The 18,843-nt window shown below is 39.7% G+C and overlaps 1 protein-coding gene across 4 annotated transcripts in view; it reads left to right on the forward strand.

The window, feature by feature from the left end:
- The window catches only part of PRPF40B (pre-mRNA processing factor 40 homolog B), a 296,834-nt gene that overhangs the window by 138,566 nt on the left and 139,425 nt on the right, over positions 1 to 18,843 (forward strand). For all 4 annotated transcript variants that reach the window (XM_053708036.1, XM_053708037.1, XM_053708038.1 and 1 more), the window contains 3 exons: positions 3,803 to 3,830; positions 5,904 to 6,080; positions 7,451 to 7,562. In XM_053708036.1, coding sequence (XP_053564011.1) covers positions 3,803 to 3,830; positions 5,904 to 6,080; positions 7,451 to 7,562 — 317 coding nt within the window. The remainder of the gene's footprint in view (positions 1 to 3,802; positions 3,831 to 5,903; positions 6,081 to 7,450; positions 7,563 to 18,843) is intronic.

The following is an 18,843-nucleotide window of genomic DNA, read 5'->3' on the forward strand; positions in this document are numbered from 1 at the left end:
AGTTCAATCCCATTGGCTGATTGGATCAGCCAATAGAATGCGATGTCAATTCTGTTGGCTGATCCAATCAGCCAATCGGATTGAACTTCAATCCGATTGGCTGATTAAATCAACCAATCAGATTTTTCCTTCCTTAATTCCGATTGGCTGATAGAATCCTATCAGCCAATCTGAATTCGAGGGACGCCATCTTGGATGACGTCATTTAAAGGAACCTTCATTCAGTGTTAGCCGTCGTCAGAAGAGGATGTTCCGCGTCGGATGTCTTGAAGATGGACCCGCTCTGCGCCGGATGGATGAAGATAGAAGATGCCGCCTGGATGAAGACTTCTGCTGGATGGAGGACCTCTTCTGCCCCGATCGGATGAAGACTTGTGCCGGTCCGGATGTCCTCTTCTGTCCCATCGGTGCCCGGCTGGCTGAAGACGGCTCAAGGTAGGGTGATCTTCAATGGGGTAGTGTTAGGTTTTTTTAAAGGGGGGATCGGGTGGGGTTTAGAGTAGGGGTGTGTGGGTGGTGGGTTGTAATGTTGGGGGGGTCTTGTATTTTTTTTTTTACAGGTAAAAGAGCTGATTAATTTGGGGCAATGCCCTGCAAAAAGCCCTTTTAAGGGCTGGTAAAAGAGCTGATTACTTTTGTAATTTAGTATAGGGTAGGGAATTTTCTTATTTTGGGGGGCTTTTTTATTTTATTATGGGGGCTTAGATTAGGTGTAATTAGATTAAAATTCTTGTAATATTTTTTTATTTTTTGTAATTTAGTGTTTGTTTCTTTTAGTTTAGTTTATTTAATTTTATTTTAGTTTAGATAATTGTAGGTAATTTATTTAATTAATTTATTGATAGTGTAGTGTTCGGTGTATTTGTAACTTAGGTTAGGATTTATTTTACAGGTAATTTTGTAATTATTTTAACTACTTAGCTATTAAATAGTTATTAACTATTTAATAGCTATTGTACCTAGTTAAAATAAATACAAAGTTGCCTGTGAAATAAATATAAATCCTAAAATAGATACAATGTAACTATAAGTTATATTGTAGCTATATTAGGGTTTATTTTATAGGTAAGTATTTATTTTTAAATAGGAATAATTTATTTAATTATAGTAATTTTAGTTTGTTTTATTTAAATTATATTTAACTTAGGGGGGTGTTAGGGTTAGGGTTAGACTTAGGTTTAGGGGTTAATAACTTTATTATAGTAGTGGCGACGTTGGGGGTGGCAGATTAGGGGTTAATAGTTGTATGTAGGTGGCGGCGATGTTAGGGAGGGCAGATTAGGGGTTAATCAAATTTATTATAGTGTTTGCGAGGTGGGAGTGCGGCGGTTTAGGGGTTAATACATTTATTATAGTGGCAGTGCAGTCCGGTCGGCAGATTAGGGGTTAATAAGTGTAGGTAGGTGGCGGCGACGTTGGGGGGGGCAGATAAGGGGTTAATAAATATAATGTAGATGTCGGCGATGTTAGGGGCAGCAGATTAGGGGTTCATAGGTATAATGTAGGTGGCGGCGGTGTCCGGTCGGCAGATTAGGGGTTAAATAATTTTATTTTAGTGTTTGCGATGTGGGGGGGCCTCGGTTTAGGGGTTCATAGGTAGTTTATGGGTGTTAGTGTACTTTGTAGCATGGTAGTTAAGAGCTTTATGTTCCGGCGTTAGCCCATAAAATTCTTAACTACTGACTTTTTTAGGCGGTAGGAGTCTTGGTGGTAGATGCTGTACCGCTCACTTCTTCCAAGACTTGTAATACCAGCGTTAGGCAAATCCCCGACGTAAGGGGATTTGCGGTAGCCAAAAGTCGCGGAAGAAAAGTGAGCGGTGACCCTCTACCTCCCTGACTCGTAATACCAGCGGGCGTTAAAAAGCAGCGTTAGGACCCCTTAACGCTGCTTTTTAAGGCTAACGCAGAACTTTAAATTTAGGTGTAAAGGAGTAATCAGCAACTGAAAAAATATCCTGGAGATGCTGCTGGGCAAGATGTCAATCATGGTAGAATCTTGGATTGGAATTATCGGTCTAAGTCATTTTTGTTAGAAATGTGAGCAAAAATTTAGTTACCTTCCTCAGATAGGGAGAGTCCGCAGCTTCATTCCTTACTGTTGGGATATACAACACCTGGCCACCAGGAGGAGGCAAAGACACCCCATACAAAGGCTTAAATATCCCTCCCACTTCATCATTACCCCAGTCAATCTTTGCCTTTCGTCACGATAGGACTTCACTATTTGGATGTGTTTGAAGTTCTTTCTTCAGGCTACTAAGGAGTTTAGACAATCTTCCTCTTTGTTGTCTATTCGGGGAAGCGTAAGGGGCAGAAGGCTACTTCGACTTCACTTTCTTTCTTGTTGAGGAGTGTCATCCGCTTAGCTTATGAGACAGCGGGACATCATCCTCCTGAGAGGATAACGGCTCATTCCACTAGAGCAGTGGCTTCCTCTTGGGCCTTTAAGAACGAGGCCTCTATGGATCAGGTTTGTAAGGCGGCTACCTGGTCCTCCTTACATACTTTTTCTAATTTTTAGAAGTTTGATGTTTTTGCTTCAGCTGAAGCAGCTTTCGGGAGAAAAGTTTTGCAGGCTGTGGTGCCCTCAGAATAGGGTCCGCTTCTTCCTCTTTGTTCCCTCCCGTTATTCATTCAGTGTCCTCTGGAGCTTGGGTATAGTTTTCCCAACAGTAAGGAATGAAACAGTGGACTCTACCTATCTTAGGAAGGAAAACATAATTTATGCTTACCAGATAAATTCCTTTCCTTCCGGACAGGAAGAGTCCACGCCCCCCGCCGTTTTTTTCTTTTCTAAGGGCGGCCCCCTATTATTTATCTTATTCTTCTGGCACCATTTATACCCTGATATTGCTCCTACTTTTCCTTGTTCCCTCGGCAGAATGACTGGGGTAATGAGGAAGTGGGAGGGATATTTAAGCCTTTGGCTGGGGTGGCTTTGCCTTCTCCTGGTGGCCAAGTGTTGTATTTCCCAACAGTAAGGAATGAAGCCCTGGACTCTCCCTATCCGTAAGGAAAGGAATTTATCTGGTAAGCATAAATTATGTTTTTGTTGCTTCTTACCAATTGTTTTATATTATGTAAGATTATTTTAATGGTCTGGCAAAATATTTCTTTTGAACGCATTGGTCTACCATGAACATTACATTTTGTCTGTTTATAATTTAAAATAGCAGTACTTGGTACTTTTAGCTTTCCTTTAGGCAGGACTTGATAATCAAAGAATTTATGGTGCCCCGGCTCATTGAATTTTTAAAATGGTCCTTCATCAGATGTAAATTCCCTAAATAAAAACTAAAAATAAATATTACAATTTTCTTTAAAGAGAAAAAATCATGTAACATCTGATAATGGGCGGAGTGGTGCTGGCTTGTAAAGGCCCACCTCTTAAGACTTTGTAAAATCCCTGGTGTAGATGTAAATGTAAATTAAGTCTTAATTAAAAAAAAAAAAGCATAATTGAATCGTAATGGACATTTTACCATAGTGTGTCTTGAATCTGTATCTTCTTATGTTAAAAAATGAATGTATTATTTTATTTCTTGAAATAGCAATTTAGTGGAAATCTTTGCCCCATGATAGGTTTTGATCCCCACAGAATGACCATATCAGACACTAGTATTGCTTTAAGAGAGGATTTGATTTAATTAAAAACCTCTGAAGAACATTTCAGCTACTATACCTAGTCTAACCTTTTCCCTTAGACAACACAGACAATTTTCCTTTTAAAGGGATAACTTTAGTAAATATATGTTGTCATATGCACTGTGTATTTTGAAATGCATCTCTTTCCTTTTTAGCTCTTATAAAGGAAGAGGAGGAAGCTAGGTGAGTAATATAAAAAGATAACAAAAAAAGACAGAAGGTTACGGGGAAGTTATACCTTGGTTAAGAAGCCTGCCAATAAATGGAAATATCCAGTGCAAATTTCCCAGGTCATGCCTTGTATGGAGAGACAGTAACCCTTCCGTTAGCAGAAGTAGCTATGTTTATTTTAAAAAGAAAAAGTATTAAATGATCGAATCTTTATTTTATTTTGTTTATTTGCTTTGGATTTTGTTTTGCATCTCCCACTGTCATCTGATTTCATAAGACCATGCACTAATAAATTGTGATTAGTAAACCTAGTTTCAGATCAGTTTTATACTTCCGGTAATGTATGCAATGTAATGGTATGTAATTGCTTGTCAGACCATGCAAACTCATTGGTGTCCAACCAGAATGTATACAATGAAAACTGCATCCTGACGCAATATAGCTGCGTGCCATATATTGGGCTTTACCTGGCTAGCCAACAAAAAATATACAATGCATGACATAATTATCCAATACAAAATATACAATGCATGACATAATTATTCAATACAAAATATACAATGCATGACATAATTATCCAATACAAAATATACAATGCATGACATAATTATCCAATACAAAATATACAATGCATGACATAATTATCCAATACAAAATATACAATGCATGACATAATAATCCAATACAAAATATACAATGCATGACACATTATCCAATACAAAATATACAATGCATGACATAATTATCCAATACAAAATATACAATGCATGACATTATCCAATACAAAATATACAATGCATGACACATTATCCAATACAAAATATACAATGCATGACATAATTATCCAATACAAAATATGCAATGCATGACATAATTATTCAATACAAAATATACAATGCATGACATAATTATTCAATACAAAATATACATAGCATGACATAATTATTCAATACAAAATATACAATGCATGACATAATAATCCAATACAAAATATACAATGCATGACATAATTATCAAATACAAAATATGCAATGCATGACATAATTATCCAATACAAAATATGCGTTACAGAACTAGTATTTTTAGGAATAGAAATAATTAGCTATTACAAAGAAGAGTTGGGGTTGGGATGAAAGAACAGAAAATAAGAATATTGAAACACTGTGCACATAATCTCTGTTTTCCATACAGCCAAAAACTTAAAGGGACATAAATCCAAATTTTTTCTTTCATGATTCAGATAGAGCATGCAATTTTAAACAACTTTCCAATTTACTTATATTATCTAATTTGCTTTGTTCTCTTGGTATCCTGTGTTGAAAAGAATACCTAGGTAGACTTTAGAGCAACAATGCATTACTCGAAGCTACCTGCTAATTAGTGGCTGCATATATATATATATATATACATGCCTTCTTTAATTGGCTTAGCTGATGTGTTTAGCTATCTCCCAGTAGTGCGTTGTTGCTCATACAGCAAACAAAACCAAGAGAACAAAGCAAATTTGATAATAGAAGTAAATTGCAAAGCTGTTTAGAATTGCATGCTCTATCTGAATCATTAAAGAATTTTTTGGGGTTTTATATCCCTTTAATTTGACCATATACCCCCCAGAGTTATTATCAGTTCTTTACTCTGCTAGATCCTATAGAATGGGCATGGTAAGTAGTGCAGAACAGGGACTGTTACATATAATTTAAGATACTGATCTAAAGGATAGGGCAGGATGTAGTTAAATGTAGTAATGTAGTTTTGGGGAACTTATCTGGGTCCCCCATGGAAAAAAAAGTTTAGGGCGGGGGGGCTGCTAGCAGATTAAACAGGGTATGTATGATATACAGGCCATAGATTAAGTAACCCAATTCTATCCTGACGTTGCTAGCTAAATGAAGTTGCAAGCTACATGTTGCTTAATAATTATCTTCAAATGTAGCTTATTGCACCTATTGTTAGTTGGCAAGTAACATACCAGAAGCTAGAACCTGAGTTATCATAGTGTTATTTGCTTGCAGTGCTAGAATTGCAATTTCCATTTTTGGGCCACTATCTAAAGCACAAAGGAGAAACCCGTTAATTTATTTACAGCACTGAAAAAAAGACAGAAGTCTCCAGTCCTTCCACTGCAGCTTCATCAGATAATGAAATGCCAGTTACTGAAGAGCCGACCCAGCCACAGCCCTCTTTGCCTGAACCTGTTGACACATTTGAGCCTGAAGATCCACAGGAGGACACTATTGTGAACCAGAAAGACCCCACTAATAGGTATTTAAAGGCTTTGGGGTCAATGTTTGTTTTAAACATTTGTGCAAAGAAAATGACCGTAGAATTGAACCTAAATAACTTGTGATAGTATACGAAGGATGCCCAGACATAAGCCACCTGTGATGTATATGTCATTGCATTCTACTATTTTTACTACTGTCTGGAGGAAACACATGATGGTAGCCACTAGAGTACTGGAAATGTCTGCATTATCTTCCAAATCTGCACATATTATTTTCATGAAGATCACATTGACACTAATATATGAATTACTTGCAAGGGCTTTGTCAGAATACCTTCTGTAAAGGTAAAATGAGTTCAAAATTACATGATTCAGATAGAGAATGCAATGTTAAAACATTTCCCAGGTTACATCTATTATCAGGTTTGCTTGGTTTTTACCCCAATACAACATTGCTATATAACTTTGATTGCCCAGATCATATACAATCAATCAATGGACTACGTTACTGCTGAGTAAATCACTGGCAGGAGTTACGTAACTTTTGATAGCCCAGTTCACACATGGACAGTCAAGGGATCAAATAGTTTCTGCGTAACACCCCTAGCAGATATTTAGCCCCTTGATTGTTTGGAACACACTAAGCAGTGATTTTACCCTTGTCTTCAAAAGTGACGGTGCAGGGCATTTTACTGAGTGCAAGGACCAATGCCATTGGGAATTTGTAAAGCCCTGTTGTAAAATATTTGAGTTGTGTGTATATATATATATATATATATAAAAAGATATATATATATATATATTCCGAAAATGGCAGGGTGGTGAAAGAATCCACTAAAGGTGGATTCTTTCACCACCCTGCAATTTTTCGGATTTCAAAAATACTTAATACTTAGTACGGCCAGTTAAGTTTATCCAGGTGGATAATTAGCACTGCAAAGGGGATTAGTGGCGGTTTCCATTTGGGACCACCAGTGCTTTGTGGGCTCTGAGTGGTACTTCTACTGTGTGTTTAACCCCTTTGAGGGCTTTAAACACTTAGTAGTGCAGGGTCCATAGCCATAAAATGACATGGCCCTTGAATTGATTCATTCTGCTTTTATTTTTTACTGATTTGATTCAATAGTTCTGGTACATTTATGCATATTGCTGCATATATTTCTTGAAAGTTTGGGAACTCATTACTTATGTATTTCCTAATGTGATTTTCTCCATCACTATGGGCTTTCCTCCACTACGTCACAGTGCTGGATGGTTTATATAGGCTTTTATTGGCATATATGCTGACAACAATTGACCACTGCATATTTATGTCTTTGTATAACGTACAAATCTGTAATGTCACATAATTGTATACATACAACTGTGTTATCGCATATAATTATTTTATTTATTTATTCTTCTGCAGTGACCCTATTAAGATTGAAGATGGGGAAAATGTGGAACCTGAAAAAAAAATTTACATCTGGAACACAAAGGAAGAAGCAAAACAATTTTTTAAAGAATTGCTTAAGGATAAGGTGATGTATTACAGAATAGATATTTGAGAATATCTTACTTCAAGTCACCAAACATATTAACAGAATTGGTCCCTGATATCGTACACACATAACACAAACCACTTTGTTTCTTGTAGAATATTATCGCTTATTTGAGGGGACAGGGGCGCCATCTTAGTCTTAGTCATGAAAAACACGGATGTGAAATATAGCATATTTCTTTCATGTAATTAGCATGAGCTAGTGACGTATGGGATATACATTCCTACCAGGAGGGGCAAAGTTTCCCAAACCTTAAAATGCCTATAAATACACCCCTCACCACACCCACAATTCAGTTTTACAAACTTTGCCTCCCGTGGAGGTGGTGAAGTAAGTTTGTGCTAGATTCTTCATTGATATGCGCTTCACAGCAGGTTGGAGCCCGGTTTTCCTCTCAGTGTGCAGTGAATGACAGAGGGATGTGAGGAGAGTATTGCCTATTTGAATGCAGTGATCTCCTTCTACGGGGTCTATTTCATAGGTTCTCTGTTATCGGTCGTAGAGATTCATCTCTTACCTCCCTTTTCAGATCGACGATATACTCTTATATACCATGACCTCTACTGATTCTCGTTTCAGTACTGGTTTGGCTATCTACTATATGTAGATGAGTGTCCTGGGGTAAGTAAGTCTTAGTTGTAGTTTTTTATTCTTCTATCAAGAGTTTGTTATTTTAAAATAGTGCTGGCTTGTACTATTTACTCTACAACAGAAAAGTGATGAAGATTTCTGTTTAAGAGGGCTATGATTTTAGCACAAGTAACTAAAATCCATTTCTGTTACCACGCAGGACTGTTGAAACCAGAGAACTTCAGTTGGGGGTAACAGTTTGCAGACTCATCTGCTTCAGGTATGACTAGTCTCCTTCTAACAACACAGGCTAATGCTAGATGACAGTCATTTTTCCCCTCAGGGAAAACGGTAAGCCATTTTTCTTTCACCTCAGCAAAAAAGATAACAGGCTTCCCCTTTTTGATTTTTATGCTGGTAGACACTGTCAGGGGCCAAATCGATTGTTTTTTATTACAATATGATGGCAATTGAAATGTTTTATAAGCTCATATACACTTGGGGACGTTTTTTATTGATCTGGCTTGCTTTAGATACCTAAATCTAGTCAGGAAGGCCCCTTCACTCTAGTGTACTGAGGGAGGAGGCCTCATTTTGGCACTTCAGTTAATTTCAAGGCAGTGCATGCAGAGAGGGTCCTGTGGCTCAGAAAGTGACTCCAGAAGGCTTATTTCTGTGGATGATTGACCCCTAAGAAAGGTAAAAGCTGCAGCAATGCTGTAAGCAGGGATTGTGGTGTATAAAAAACGGTTAAATCCAACAATTAGCTCTAGTTTGCTTGTTTTAAGAGCTAGAGTCTCCATATTTGCTGTGCAATACTTTCTAAGCATTAAGGCACTGGGGTCCAAATTTCAGAAAAATCTGATATTGCCTTCATAGTTTTTTGAACATTCAGAAATAAAGTGTGTCATTTTATTATTTAAAGAGACAGTAACGTTTTTGTTTAAAATCGTTTTTATTGCATTGTTTACCTGCCTAAATCTGTTTAACATGTCTGTGCCATCAGATAACCTATGTTCTGTGTGTGTAGAGACAAATGTGGTTCCCCCTTCGAGTGTTTGTGATAATTGTGCCATAGCGTCCAAACAAAATGAGGACAGCTCTGTTACATTTCATAATGTTGCCCAAGATGATTTATCTAATGAAGGTAGTGGGGATAGTTCTACATCCTCTCCTTCTGTGTCTACACCAGATTTGCCCGCGCAGGCGACACCTAGCGCGCCAGTGCTTATTTCTATGCAACAATTAACAGCAGTAGTGGATAATTCTATAGCAAATCTTGTATCCAAACTGCCAGCATTTCAGAGAAAGCGTGATTGTTCAGCTTTAAATACAGATAAAAGGGATGAACAATCAGACGCTGACGATGCTTTATCTATTTTACCCTCACATCAATCGGAATTGGCTGTGAGGGAAGGGCTGTCTGAGGGTGAAATTTCAGACTCAGGAAAAATTTCTCAACTGGCAGAACCTGATATAGTAGCATTTAAGTTTAAGCTAGAACATCTCCGCGCTTTGCTAAAGGAGGTATTAGCTACTCTGGATGACTGTGATTCTATGGTAGTACCAGAGAAGTTGTGCAAATTGGACAAATTTTTAGAGGTCCCAGTGCACGACGACGCTTTTCCAATACCCAAAAGGGTAGCAAACATAGTGGAAAAGGAGTGGGAGAAGCCAGGTGTACCCTTTGCCCCACCTCCTATATTTAAGAAAATGTTTCCCATAGTAGACCCTAGAAGGGACGCATGGCAGACGGTCCCGAAGGTTGAGGGAGCTGTTTCAACACTAGCGAAGCGCACCACTATTCCTAGAGGACAGCTGCGCTTTCAAAGATCCTATGGATAAAAAATTGGAAGGATTGCTTAAAAAGATTTTTGTTCAGCAAGGGTTCATCCTTCAACCAGCTACGTGTGTTATTACTGTCACTTCAGCGGCGTCCTTTTGGTTCGAGGAACTAGAAAGGTCGCTCCAGAAAGAGACTTCCTATGAAGAAGTCATGGACAGAATTCACGCATTAAAATTAGCTAATTCCTTTATATTGGATGCCGCCTTTCAAATAACGAAATTGGCGGCGAAAAACTCAGATTTTGCTATAGTAGCGCAGAGGGCGCTTTGGCTGAAATCCTGGTCGGCAGATGTGTCGTCCAAGACTAAGTTACTTAATATTCCTTTCAAGGGTAAGACCCTTTTTGGGCCGGAATTGAAGGAAATTATTTCAGACATCACTGGGGGTAAGGGCCATGCCCTCCCACAGGATAGGCCTTTTAAGGCTAAGAACAAGTCTAATTTTCGTTCCTTTCGCAATTTCAGGAACGGACCGGCTAATAACTCCACTGCCGCTAGACAAGTAGGTAACGCGGCCCAGCCCAAACCCGCTTGGAAGCCCATGCAAGGCTGGAACAAGGGTAAACAGACCAAGACAGCATGAAGGGGTAGCCCCGATCCGGGACCGGATCTGGTAGGGGGCAGACTATCTCTCTTCGCTCAGGCTTGGGCAAGAGATGTTCCGGATCCCTGGGCACTAGAGATAGTCTCCAAGGGATACCTGCTAGAGTTCAAGGGACTTCCTCCAAGGGGAAGGTTCCACCTGTCTCGCTTATCTTCAGACCAGATAAAGAAACAGGCATTCTTACATTGTGTAAGAGACCTATCAAAGATGGGAGTGATAAACCCAGTCCCCTCCGGGGAACAAGGTCTAGGTTTTTACTCAAACCTGTTTGTGGTTCCCAAAAAAGAGGGAACTTTCAGGCCAATTCTGGATTTAAAGATATTAAACAAGTTCCTCAGTGTTCCATCCTTCAAAATGGAAACCATTCGGACAATCTTGCCGACAATCCAGCAGGGTCAATATTTGACTACCGTGGATCTAAAGGATGCGTATCTGCATATTCCAATCCACAAAACTCATCATCAGTTCCTGAGGTTCGCCTTTCTGGACAAACATTACCAGTTCGTGGCTCTTCCATTCGGTTTAGCCACCGCTCCCAGAATTTTCACAAAGGTGCTAGGGTCCCTTCTAGTCAGAAAGCTAAAGCTTCTAAACGTTTGTCGAGTTCTTTATTCTATTCCTCAACCCTCCATAGCTCAGTGCATGGAAGTAATAGGACTAATGGTCGCAGCAATGGACGTGGTTCCTTTTGCTCGAATTCATCTAAGACCATTACAGCTGTGCATGCTCAATCAGTGGAATGGGGACTATACAGACTTGTCTCCCCAAATTCAAGTAGACCAGGTAACCAGGGACTTACTTCTCTGGTGGTTGACCCAGGATCACCTGTCTCAGGGAATGAGTTTCCGCAGACCGGAGTGGGTCATCGTCACGACCGACGCCAGCCTCTTGGGGTGGGGCGCGGTCTGGGACTCCCTGAAAGCTCAGGGCCTATGGTCTCGGGAAGAGTCGCTTCTCCCGATAAACATTTTGGAACTAAGAGCAATATTCTATGCGCTCCATGGCTTGGCCTCAGCTAGCGGAAGCCAGGTTCATAAGATTTCAGTCGGACAACATAACGACTGTTGCGTACATCAATCATCAGGGGGGAACAAAGAGTTCCCTAGCGATGAAGGAAGTAACCAAGATTATCCAATGGGCAGAGAATCACTCCTGCCATCTATCTGCTATTCACATCCCAGGAGTAGACAACTGGGAGGCGGACTATTTGAGTCGTCAGACTTTCCATCCGGGGGAGTGGGAACTCCACCCGGAGGTCTTTGCTCAGTTAACCCAATTATGGGGCATTCCAGACATGGATCTAATGGCGTCCCGTCAGAACTTCAAGATTCCTTGCTACAGGTCCAGATCCAGGGATCCCAAGGCGACTCTAGTGGATGCGTTAGTGGCGCCTTGGTCGTTCAACCTAGCGTATGTGTTTCCACCGTTTCCTCTCCTTCCCAGGCTCATAGCCAGGATCAAACAGGAGAAGGCCTCTGTGATTCTGATATGCAGACCTGGTGAATATGTCATCGGCTCCACCATGGAAGCTACCTTTGAGACAGGATCTTCTAGTACAAGGTCCATTCGAACATCCAAATCTAGTTTCTCTGCAGCTGACTGCTTGGAAATTGAACGCTTGATTTTATCCAAGCGTGGGTTTACGAATTCTGTGATAGATACTCTGGTCCAAGCCAGAAAACCTGTGACTAGAAAGATTTACCATAAAATATGGAAAAAATATATCTGCTGGTGTGAATCCAAGGGATTCTCCTGGAGTAAGATTAAAATTCCAAAGATTCTCTCCTTTCTCCAAGAAGGTTTGGATAAAGGGTTGTCAGCTAGTTCTCTAAAAGGACAGATTTCTGCTTTATCTGTCTTGTTACACAAACGACTGGCAGCTGTGCCAGATGTACAAGCTTTTGTTCAGGCTTTGGTTAGAATCAAGCCTGTTTACAGACCCATGACTCCTCCTTGGAGTCTAAATTTAGTTCTTTCAGTTCTTCAAGGGGTTCCGTTTGAACCTTTACATTCCATAGATATTAAGTTATTATCTTGGAAAGTTCTGTTTTTAGTTGCTATTTCTTCTGCTAGAAGAGTTTCTGAATTATCTGCTTTGCAATGTAATCCACCCTATCTGGTTTTCCATTCAGATAAGGTTGTTTTGCGTACTAAGCCTGGTTTTCTTCCAAAAGTTGTTTCCAACAAGAATATTAACCTTCTCTGTGTCCGAATCCAGTTTCAAAGAAGGAACGTTTATTACACAATTTAGATGTTGTTCGTGCTTTAAAGTTCTACTTAGAAGCAACAAAAGATTTTAGACAAACCTCATCTTTGTTTGTCGTTTACTCTGGTAAGAGGAGAGGTCAAAAAGCTACTGCTACCTCTCTCTCTTTCTGGCTGAAAAGCATTATCCGATTGGCTTATGAGACTGCCGGACGGCAACCTCCTGACCGAATCACAGCTCACTCTACTAGGGCTGTGGCTTCCACTTGGGCCTACAAGAACGAGGCTTCTGTTGATCAGATATGTAAGGCAGCGACTTGGTCCTCTCTGCACACTTTTGCCAAATTCTACAAATTTGATACTTATGCTTCTTCGGAGGCTATTTTTGGGAGAAAGGTTTTGCAAGCCGTGGTGCCTTCCATTTAGGTAACCTGATTTGCTCCCTCCCTTCATCCGTGTCCTAAAGCTTTGGTATTGGTTCCCACAAGTAATGAATGACGCCGTGGACCGGACACACCAATGTTGGAGAAAACAGAATTTATGCTTACCTGATAAATTACTTTCTCCAACGGTGTGTCCGGTCCATGGCCCGCCCTGGTTTCCTAATCAGGTTGAAATTTTTTTTCTTTATACACTACACTCACCACGGCACCCTATGGTTTCTCCTTTTTCTCCTAAACGTCGGTCGAATGACTGGGGGGCGGAGCCAGAGGGGGAGCTATATGGACAGCTCTTGCTGTGTGCTCTCCTTGCCTTCCCCTGTGGGGGAGAATATTTCCCACAAGTAATGGATGACGCCGTGGACCGGACACACCGTTGGAGAAAGTAATTTATCAGGTAAGCATAAATTCTGTTTTTTTGTGACACTCTAAGCTATGGTTGGGCACTTTATATGTAAAGTTCTAAATATATGTCTTTAATCTTATATCTGCCTTGATTCAGGATGATCAATATTCCTTATTTCAGACAGTCAGTTTCATTATTTGGGTTAATGCATATGAATATTCAATTTTTTTCTTACCTTAAAAAATTGTTTTCAAATTGACTTTTTTCCCTCTGGGCTGTTAGGCTCGCGGGGGCTGAAAATGCTTCAATTTATGGCGTCATTCTTGGCGCAGATTTTTTTGGCGCAAAAAATTTCTGTTGTTCATGATTATGTCATTTTTTTGACATTTTGCGCCAAAAATGTTGGCGTTCCGGATGTGGCGTCATTCTTGGCGCCAAAAAATTTTGGCGCCAATAATGTGGGCGTCTTTTTTGGCGCTAAAAAAAAAAATGTGGGCGTCTTTTTTGTCTCCACCTTTTTTTCACATTATTTCCGTCTCATTTTTCATTGCTTCTGGTTGCTAGAGGCTTGTTCATTGGCATTCTTTCCCATTCCTGAAACTGTCATTTAAGGAATTTGATAATTTTGCTTTATATGTTGTTTTTTCTATTACATATTGCAAGATGTCTCAGATTGACCCTGGATCAGAATCTACTTCTGGAAAGACGCTGCCTGATGCTGGTTCTACCAAAGTTAAGTGTATTTGTTGTAAACTTTTGGTAACTGTTCCTCCGGCTGTAGTTTGTGATGAATGTCATGATAAACTTGCTAATGCAGATAGTATTTCCATTAGTAATATACCATTACCTGTTGCTGTTCCCTCAACATCTAATACTCAGGATGTTCCTGTTAATATAAGAGAATTTGTTTCTAAATCTATTAGGAAGGCTATGTCTGTTATTCCTCCTTCCAATAAACGTAAAAGGTCTTTTAAAACTTCTAATTTTTCAGATGAAATTTTAAATGACCGTCATAATTCTGATTTTTCTGTTTCTGATGAGGATTTTTCTGGTTCAGAGGATTCTGTCTCAGATATTGACACTGATAAATCTTCATATTTATTTAAGATGGAATTTATTCGCTCTTTACTTAAAGAAGTTTTAATCGCTTTAGAAATGGAGGATTCTAGTCCTCTTGATACTAAATCTACTAAGCGTTTAAATTCGTTTTTTAAACCTCCTATGGTTATTCCAGAAGTTTTTCCTGTCCCTGATGCTATTTCTGAAGTAATTTCTAGGGAATGGAATAATATGGGTACTTCATTTACTCATTCTCAAAGGTTTAAGAAATTGTATCCTGTACCATCTGATAGATTAGAGTTTTGGGACAAAATCCCTAAAGTTGATGGGGCTATCTCTACTCTTGCTAAACGTACTACTATTCCTATGGCAGATAGTACTTCCTTTAAGGATCCTTTAGATAGGAAGATTGAATCCTTTCTGAGGAAAGCTTATTTATGTTCAGGTAATCTTCTTAGGCCTGCTATTTCTTTGGCTGATGTTGCTGCCGCTTCCACTTTTTGGTTGGAGGCTTTAGCACAACAAGTATCAGACCATAATACTCATAGCATTGTTAAACTTCTTCAACATGCTAATAACTTTATTTGTGATGCCATCTTTGATATCATTAGAGTTGATGTCAGGTATATGTCTTTAGCTATTTTAGCTAGAAGAGCTTTATGGCTTAAAACGTGGAATGCAGATATGTCTTCCAAATCAAATTAGCTTGCTCTTTCTTTCCAAGGTAATAAATTATTTGGTTCCCAGTTGGATTCTATTATTTCAACTGTTACTGGGGGGAAAGGAACTTTTTTGCCTCAGGACAAAAAATCTAAAGGTAAATACAGGGCTGCTAATCGTTTTCGTTCCTTTCGTCAGAATAAGGAACAGAAGCCTGACCCTTCCCCTAAAGGAACGGTTTCTGTCTGGAAACCTTCTCCAATCTGGAATAAAACCAAGCCTTTTAGAAAGTCAAAACCAGCTCCCAAGTCCACATGAAGGTGCGGCCCTCATTCCAGCTCAGCTGGTAGGGGGCAGGTTACGATTTTTCAAAGACATTTGGATCAATTCGATTCACAGTCTTTGGATTCAGAACATTGTTTCTCAAGGGTACAGAATAGGTTTCAAGGCCACCTGCGAAGAGATTTTTTCTCTCTCGCATTCCAATAAACCCAGTGAAAGCTCAGGCATTTCTGAAATGTGTTTCAGATCTAGAGTCAGCCGGGGTAATTGTGCCTGTTCCAGTTCTGGAACAGGGTCTGGGGTTTTACTCAAATCTATTCATTGTACCAAAGAAGGAGAATTCCTTCAGACCAGTTCTGGATCTAAAGATATTGAATCGTTATGTAAGGATACCAACATTCAAAATGGTAACTATAAGGACTATTCTGCCTTTTGTTCAGCAAGGGCATTATATGTCCACAATAGATTTACAGGATGCATATCTTCATATTCCGATTCATCCAGATCACTTTCAGTTTCTGAGATTCTCTTTTCTAGACAAGCATTACCAGTTTGTGGCCCTTCCGTTTGGCCTAGCAACAGCTCCAAGGATCTTTTCAAAGGTTCTCGGTGCCCTTCTCTCTGTAATCAGAGAACAGGGTATTGCTGTATTTCCTTATTTGGACGATATCTTGGTACTTGCTCAGTCTTTACATTCTGCAGAATCTCACACAAATCAACTTGTGTTGTTTCTTCAAAAACATGGTTGGAGGATCAATTTACCAAAGAGTTCGTTGATTCCTCAGACAAAGGTAACCTTTTTGGGTTTTCAAATAGATTCAGTGTCCATGACCTTGTCTCTAACAGAAAAGAGACTTCTGAAATTGGTTTCAGCCTGTCGAAACCTTCAGTCTCTATCATTTCCTTCTGTAGCTTTGTGCATGGAAATTCTAGGTCTCATGACTGCTGCATCGGACGCGATCCCCTTTGCTCGTTTTCACATGCGACCTCTTCAGCTTTGTATGCTGAACCAATGGTGCAAGGATTATACAAAGATATCACAATTAATATCCTTAAATCCCAATGTACAACACTCTCTGACGTGGTGGATAGATCACCATCGTTTAGTTCAAGGGGCTTCCTTTGTTCGCCCAACCTGGACTGTGATGCGAGTCTGTCAGGTTGGGGAGCTGTATGGGGATCTCTGACAGCGCAGGGGGTTTGGGAATCTCAGGAGGCGAGATTACCAATCAACATTTTGGAACTCCGTGCGATTTTCAGAGCTCTTCAGTCCTGGCCTCTTCTGAAGAGAGAATCGTTAATTTGCTTTCAGACAGACAATGTCACAACCGTGGCATATGTCAATCATCAAGGTGGGACTCACAGTCCTCAAGCTATGAAAGAAGTATCTCGGATACTTGTATGGGCGGAATCCAGCTCCTGTCTAATTTCTGCGGTTCACATCCCAGGTGTAGACAATTGGGAAGCGGATTATCTCAGTCGCCAGACGTTACATCCGGGCGAATGGTCCCTTCACCCAGAGGTATTTCTTCAGATTGTTCAAATCTGGGGTCTTCCAGAAATAGATCTGATGGCCTCTCATCTAAACAAGAAACTTCCCAGGTATCTGTCCAGATCCAGGGATCCTCAGGCGGAGGCAGTGGATGCGTTGTCGCTTCCTTGGAATTATCATCCTGCCTATATCTTTCCGCCTCTAGTTCTTCTTCCAAAAGTGATTTCCAAAATTCTAATGGAACGTTCGTTTGTGCTGCTGGTGGCTCCAGCATGGCCTCACAGGTTTTGGTATGCGGATCTCATTCGGATGGCCAGTTGCCAACCTTGGACTCTTCCGTTAAGACCAGACCTTCTATCTCAAGGCCCTTTTTTCCATCAGGATCTCAAATCATTAAATTTGAAGGTATGGAAATTGAACGCTTGATTCTTTGTCATAGAGGTTTCTCTGACTCAGTAATTAATACTATGTTACAGGCTCGTAAATCTGTGTCTAGGAAGATTTATTATCGAGTCTGGAAGGCTTACATTTCTTGGTGTTCTTCTCATAAATTCTCCTGGCATTCGTTCAGAATTCCTAGAATTTTAGTTTCTTCAGGATGGTTTGGATAAAGGTTTGTCTGCAAGTTCCTTGAAAGGACAAATCTCTGCTCTTTCTGTTTTTTTTCACAGAAAGATTGCTATTCTTCCTGATATTCATTGTTTTGTACAGGCTTTGGTTCGTATCAAACCTGTCATTAAGTCAATTTCTCCTCCTTGGAGTCTTAATTTGGTTCTGAGGGCTTTACAAGCTCCTCCGTTTGAACCTATGCATTCTCTGGACATTAAATTACTTTCTTGGAATGTTCTGTTCCTTTTGGCCATCTCTTCTGCTAGAAGAGTTTCTGAGTTATCTGCTCTTTCTTGTGAATCTCCTTTTCTGATTTTTCATCAGGATAAGGCAGTGTTGCGAACTTCATTTAAATTTTTACCTAAGGTTGTGAATTCTAACAACATTAGTAGAGAGATTGTTGTTCCTTCATCATGTCCTAATCCTAAGAATTCAAAGGAGAGATCTTTACATTCTTTGGATGTAGTAAGAGCTTTGAAATATTATGTTGAAGCTACTAAGGATTTTAGAAAGACTTCTAGTCTATTTGTTATCTTTTCTGGGTCCAGAAAAGGTCAGAAGGCCTTCGTCATTTCTTTGGCGTCTTGGTTAAAGTCTTTGATTCATCATGCTTATGTAGAGTCGGGTAATTCCCCGCCTCAAAGAATTACGGCTCGTTCTACTAGGTCAGTTTCTACTTCCTGGGCGTTTAGGAATGAAGCTTCTGTTGATCAGATTTGCAAAGCAGCAACTTGGTCTTCTTTGCATACTTTTACTAAATTCTACCATTTTGATGTGTTTTCTTCTTCTGAAGCAGTTTTTGGTAGAAAAGTACTTCAGGCAGCTGTTTCAGTTTGATTCTTCTGCTTATAATTTCATTATTTTGAGATTAAAAACTTTTGTTTTGGGTTGTGGATTATTATTATTTTTCAGCGGAATTGGCTGTCTTTATTTTATCCCTCCCTCTCTAGTGACTCTTGCGTGGAAGTTCCACATCTTGGGTATTCATTATCCCATACGTCACTAGCTCATGGACTCTTGCTAATTACATGAAAGAAAACATAATTTATGTAAGAACTTACCTGATAAATTCATTTCTTTCATATTAGCAAGAGTCCATGAGGCCCACCCTTTCTTTGTCGTGGTTATGATTTTTTTGTATAAAGCAC

This window comes from Bombina bombina, chromosome 3, assembly GCF_027579735.1.
Source record: "Bombina bombina isolate aBomBom1 chromosome 3, aBomBom1.pri, whole genome shotgun sequence".
Taxonomy (NCBI): Eukaryota; Metazoa; Chordata; class Amphibia; order Anura; family Bombinatoridae; genus Bombina; species Bombina bombina.